At 34.3% G+C, this 6,900-nt stretch overlaps 1 protein-coding gene across 1 annotated transcript in view; it reads left to right on the forward strand.

Moving 5' to 3' along the window:
* Positions 1-4,457: 4,457 nt before the first annotated feature.
* LOC107707361 (homeobox protein Hox-C13b-like) overlaps positions 4,458-6,900 on the forward strand; it is a 7,188-nt gene continuing 4,745 nt past the window's right edge. The window contains exon 1 of the mRNA XM_016511348.1: positions 4,458-5,022. Coding sequence (XP_016366834.1) covers positions 4,473-5,022 — 550 coding nt within the window. The 5' untranslated portion in view covers positions 4,458-4,472. The remainder of the gene's footprint in view (positions 5,023-6,900) is intronic.

Here is a 6,900-nt window from a genome sequence, read left to right on the forward strand (position 1 = left end):
TTATTCACAGTTTATTTGGTCATCTTTATGTTCTACAAATACAAAAGCAACAAATTATTTTTTTCCCTGTTGGATTTTAATATTGGTATTGTGGCCATCTCCTCTTCATCTCTCAGTGGTGCTGGTGCAGGTTCTCCCCCCATTTTGCGAGCCTCTGCCTTGCTGTCTACTGAGTACAAGTCAGTTGTTAATTTCATTACTCTAATTAAAGGGGTGGTTCACTGTGTTTTTTCCAAGACTTGATTGTGTTTATGGGGTGCAGTCTAACATGTTAATGCTTCGTTTAAAAAAAAAGGCTATGTGAAAATAAGTGTATAATTGGAACAGTTCATTGTCCGAGCTGAGCTGAATGAGAGAGAGAGAGATGCAGAGTGTGTGCAGAGCAGGGGAACGCGATTAACAATATTGAGAACTGCTGCTTTTGAACATTGATTTTGAAACTTGAGACGATATCTCCGTTTGCATTGAACTTTCAGCTTCGTAACTTCGTAGATTTTGTTTATGCTCAAACAGCAACATTACACACTAACTGAAGTTAAAAAAGTGAAATCGCAATCAACCACCCCTTTAAGAAATGTAACGGGTTGGATTACAGAATATTTATTTAGCCTATATGAAAAGAGCGTTAAACTATGTGGAAAAAGCTGCTGCGCATTGAAATAGACACTGAATGATATTTAATATGTCAAATGTTTGTAAAGTCATGTAGCCTACACCAATGAAACTTTTATGCTTAAAGCTTTACCTTGATTGAACTGTGTTTTTATCATTCATTTTTTAGATGCTGCTACGGTCTTTTTTTTTTTCTTTTTCTTTTTTTTTTGCCGTAGGATAGACTACCATGAAAATGAATATTAGTTCAATAATTTACAGTTTTTACCTCTGATATTATAACCAGTGTTGGGCAAGTTACTTCCAAAATGTAATACATTATATATTACTAGTTACTGTCTTTTGAAAGTAATTAGTTACATTACAATATTACTCTCTCTGAATTGTAATGCATCTCTCATTCGCCATTAATCCAATTAAATGTGTCCATAGTGACTCGTCGATTCGTCGCTCTGTTAAGAATGTCTTGAGTCTTAACCAGGAACATTCTCGGAGTTGAATGAACTTAATCCCGGACGCGTTTTTGGAACCACATACCTCGAGTAAACAAGGTTTGGGGTTAATCAACCAAAAGTTCATGGTTTAGCTGACGGTAAGTTAACCGTGCTTTCTGGAATACACCCCTGGGGCGTGACAGAACCATGAAAATTTATCAGTCATGAAAATTTATAAATCTGTGTGTCTATTTATTTATTTATTTATTTAGCTATAAAGGTTTTGGCCGCAAATTTCTTGGCCTACATTAATTTTATAATTTGTTGGCCACGGCTCAGTCATTTTCGTTTATGGTGGGATTAGTATAATTGGAGAATATATATATACGTTGTATTGAACATTAATGGAGCAACAGATTTTGTGTGAAAATAAATCATTCAAGTTGTTTATATTTTGTTTAAAAAATCTTAATGTATGAGGTGCCAAGAGGGGCCTTTTACCTCACACACGGAGTAAAAGGCTCACCAGCATGGGGTAAAAGGCACACGGTATTGATACAAATATTTAGCTAAAATAATGTTGTTGTTTTTTTAAATAATGTCAAAGTTAATACTTCTTCAAAACAATCACTTTAGCAAAGTTTGTACTATTTTCTGCTTATTTTGAAAATTAAAAGAACTAATTTTTTTCAATAAATATACTGTCATTAAAATATGTTAATATAAAAATATGTTAAAATACAGAAACAAAATCGTTTTAATAAGTAAAGATTCTGAAAGTATTGAAGGAGATCCAATAATAATTGAATATATATTTACAGTAGTAACAACAAATTTTATTTTATTATATGATTAATATCATGTTTTTAAATATGATTGTTTCATTCTAAACATGGTGATTTATCTCTAATATGGACACCCAACATAATATATGATATTTACCATCTAAATCTAACCATGTCATGTCAACAAATGGAAAAGTCAGTGCCATCTAGTGGTTTAGATGAAAATAATATCCAAGGCGCCTTTTACCCGAGATGGTCCTCACTGCAGAACAAGATCCAGATCCAACTCCTCCCACCTTACATATACCTAAACCTACCTGTCTCCACCCCCTGATACCTAAACCCACCCATCTACACCCCTAAACCTACCAATCTCCACCCCCTATATGTAGATCCAACCATGCCCTCTGGATTATATGATTAATATCATGTTTTTAAATATGATTGTTTCATTCTAAACATGGTGATTTATCTCTAATATGGACACCCAACATAATATATGATATTTACCATCTAAATCTAACCATGTCATGTCAACAAATGGAAAAGTCAGTGCCATCTAGTGGTTTAGATGAAAATAATATCCAAGGCGCCTTTTACCCGAGATGGTCCTCACTGCAGAACAAGATCCAGATCCAACTCCTCCCACCTTACATATACCTAAACCTACCTGTCTCCACCCCCTGATACCTAAACCCACCCATCTACACCCCTAAACCTACCAATCTCCACCCCCTATATGTAGATCCAACCACGCCCCCTGGATCTTGTGTTCTGCAGTGAGGGGCTTCTGTTTTACCCCGGGGCGCCTTTAGCCCCGTTGTACCCTATATATATATATATATATACACACACACACACACACACACACACTTATAGCTTTTTAGATTAATTTTATAATTTCTACATACTACATTTTAAAAATCATTATACATTTTAGGTTACCATAACATTAACATACACACATACAGATACAGACATATAGGTTAAACATAAAGTGTTACATTCATTCCTGTTTGGACACTTTACGTGATAGGTAAATTAAATTAGAGATCTGTCGGGGTAGCCTAGGCCTACTCTAAAGTCTAAATACATTTGGGTCAATTGAATAAGTTTCTTTTGAAGATCTCTCTGACAGATTTAATTATGATTACAGTAATGTAAAATTAGACAAAAGGAAGAAACAACTAAAGGACGATACAAATTAGGTGTCTATTTAAAAAAGTTTAAATTCTTCTAATTTGCAAGTGAACTCAAGAGTTAAACTTGTTTTTAATAGACACCTAAGTGTAAAGTTCGGTCTTGTTTGTTTAGACGTATTATGACCCTCTTTATCTGCGCTTTCCCCTAGTCCTTGGCTTTCCTGGCAGCTGAATTTGAACACTACTTCAATAGGCTACTTGCGCTACCAGAATGAAGTCTCTTAATCAAACTGATTACTGTTAATCCAATTTACTTCTTATTAGGGTTTAGTGTTCTTGATTTTGTTCCGATTAGACAAATACTGTGAAAGTGGGTTTGCTTCATTTAACACTGATTCCGTCATTAAATAATATTTTAAAACTGACTGAAACCTGGTAATTTTGACACGCAGCAAAACTTTTTTTTTTTAAATGTTATCTTAAATAATAGTATGAAATATCGTATGAAACGAACAATTTTTCTACATCTTCGTCTATTCATTATTTTATTCACACCTCACCAAAATTGCCATTTAACTGTTCCAGGTATTTGTCTTACCGCTTTTTTTTTAATTATTATTATTTATTTGAAATTGATATGTGTGTGTATATAAAACAATATTTAAACACACTCGTCGGGCTATAAAGAATCTTGAGCCACAGAACTTTTATGTATTCTCTGTAAGAGAAACGTCTAACGAATCTTTTAAAAACTATTTATATTTTCCAAATTAGCAAACCGCTTGTTTTCCAGCGCTATATGGAAAATTAAAAAAGAGGGAATATGGCTATAATATGTAGGCTTATAATATACAGTGGGTACGGAAAGTATTCAGACCCCCTTAAATTTTTCACTCTTTGTTATATTGCAGCCATTTGCTAAAATCATTTAAGTTAATTTTTTTTCCTCATTAATGTACACACAGCACCCCATATTGACAGAAAAACACAGAATTGTTGACATCTTTGCAGATTTATTAAAAAAGAAAAACTGAAAAATGCTCAGTATTTAGTAGAAGCACCCATTTGATCTAATACAGCCATGAGTCTTTTTGATGCAACAAGTTTTTCACACCTGGAATTGGGGATCCTCTGCCATTCCTCCTTGCAGATCCTCTCCAGTTCTATCAGGTTGGATGGTAAACGTTGAAATATTAACATTCAGTGTCGGCAAAACCTTAAGCTTTAATTAATTTATATTAATCTCACTCTTGGCTTTGTCTTGACAGCTAGTGTCAATAATCTGTTCGAAACATTTACGTTTTAGCGGATGCGCATGCGTACACGGAAAAAAAAAATGCTTGGAAGAGAGGCGTCAGTTTAGGAGTAGTCGAGTTTTAAAAAGCATTGACAACTCGCGGCGATTTTTTTAATCCTGCATGAACATTGGGCGGACACGTTAGTTTACACGTAGGCCTATAAAAAGCTCAAATGAAAGTAGTTCTCATAAAAACAAAACCATGGAGGGACTGAGCGGGAATTGCTTTGCCTCTCATTGCAGGGATTTCATCTCTCACCCTGCACTGGGACGCCACTCTGGGAATCTCGCGAATCACCAGAGTACAGTGTGCCCAGATATCACTGCACAACATATCGGCCGGCAGTGCCCTGCGCACCAGGCCTCGGGCACATCACTGAGATTTGGAAGTCCATTTTATGGATGTCGTCTTTTGTATCCTCACAACGTAAATTTGCAACAGAAGGCATATTCCTATCATCCTGCCGAAAAATGCATGGAGTCAAGCAGTGCGCTGCCAGCTGACGAGCTTTCCAGTCGGTCCAAAGAATTAGGTATTTATCCAAGTTTTGCCAGCTCTCATCAGACAGTTCCCGGCTGTTTGGACGTCCCGGCTGTACCAGGAATCAGTGCGCACCCAGAGTCACGGCATGAAACTTTAATTCCTATGGGCAGGTATCAGCACTGGGCAATGTCGAACGGCTGGGATGAGCAACTTTATTGTTCTAAGGAGCAAACACATTTTAACCACCTATGGAAGTCCCAGTTTTCGGGTAAAATGACATGCATTAGCAAATATTTAATGATTGAAATACTGTGTTCTACTAATTAATACCTACTTGCAGTATTGGAGTTGAAGTGTAGTAGTAAAGTCACCATCTTCAAATATGTGAGGGAGACCGCGCAGATCTGTCACTTTACTTTATCGTCACTCAGTCTCAAATTTCATGTTCACTTTGGCCTGATCGTGGAGCCCGGTCTACGCCAAATAAAAACAGAAAATCGTCATATACACGACAAAAATTGACTTTGTCGTGTATATGATACTCACGTGTTTGGTGTGCATATAATATGCAGTTTCCGCGTGCATATGATACGCATCTACCCCACAACCCTAATCCTATCCATTGCGCATCATATGCTCGCCAAAGTCAATTTTTGCATATAAACAGTACGCCAAATCGAAACATAAACTCGTGCTACTGATACGCACTTTCAAGAGATCGGGTTATGATTATGAGATCGTTGTTATTGGTGGCCTGATTGTGTTATACAATAGTGATTTTCTGTGACAGAAACGTTGGTGCTTTGGGCACATATTAAACACGTCGTAAGTACAATATACAGTATGTATTCATTTAAATAATAGTAATTCAGTAATTGCAGCAATTTAAAAATAGAAAATAGAATCCGCACTGACTGACCCTATTGGGCATGTTTTTGTTAAAAACAAAAACAAATTAGTTTGTCTGAAAAGTACTGAAAATTTACAATATTTGGAAGATAACATTTAATATATCTCGCTTCTTTTAAATGCCTTTACAGATATTCTTATTATTGTGAGCACCATAACAAAAACTGTGTTTCTCTTCTAAATATGATTTTTTTGCCTTAATGTAATTCCTTAAAATATACGATATAGGTTAAATTAGGTATAGGGCGAATATAGGTATTCGATTTTTGCTTTGCATGGGAGAGTAAAAAAAAGAATTGAAACCAAGTTCTATTTTGTGGTTTGTGCAAAATAGGAAATTGGTACTCGATACTATGTATAGCTTATGTTTAATGTTCCATTTAAACCAGTTACACGGTTCAGCTTTTGCTTATACTGAGGACCGGTACATACAAATGTGAATTTCTTTTTTAGTTAAGCTGTAAACATGAACTAATCCGGTTAATATGTACAAGCTCGTTGCCTAGTAGTACGGAAATATTTATATTATTAAATGAGACTAGACTACTTAATTGGGTCACTTAAAAAAATAACTGTTTTATGATGTTGAAGTTAAGCGAATAAATAATTGTTACGTAATTAATTCATGTGGAATCGATTTATATGATTAAATTATCTAAATCCAAGAAACTTTTTTTTTTTAAGTGTGGATGTGTTTAGTATTATAAATACAATATAGTGAGGAAACAGAATAAAATAGTTAAAATTAACACAAGTAAACATGATTTGAGATGTTCTTTGAAATCTATCATATAAACTTATTTCGTTTTTATTTCTAAAAGTAAAACTTTAGTCCTCATGGGAAGCAAAAAAGAACGAAGTCTATTAATTTTTTTTTTTTTTTTTATAATTTCCCGGCATTAACCAATATGTTCCAAATGTGAAAATATTCCTTCAGAACAAATAATTTCTAATTTCCTTATACCAACGACTATATATATATATATATATATATATATATAGTCGTTGGTATAAGGAAATTAGAAATTATTTGTTCTGAAGGAATATTTTCACATTTGGAACATATTGGTTAATGCCGGGAAATTATAAAAAAAAAAAAAAAAATTAATAGACTTCGTTCTTTTTTGCTTCCCATGAGGACTAAAGTTTTACTTTTAGAAATAAAAACGAAATAAGTTTATATGATAGATTTCAAAGAACATCTCAAATCATGTTTACTTGTGTTAATTTTACCTAT

The sequence above is a fragment of the Sinocyclocheilus rhinocerous genome, unplaced genomic scaffold (genome assembly GCF_001515625.1).
Source record: "Sinocyclocheilus rhinocerous isolate Xijiao unplaced genomic scaffold, SAMN03320098_v1.1 scaffold2310, whole genome shotgun sequence".
Lineage (NCBI taxonomy): Eukaryota > Metazoa > Chordata > Actinopteri > Cypriniformes > Cyprinidae > Sinocyclocheilus > Sinocyclocheilus rhinocerous.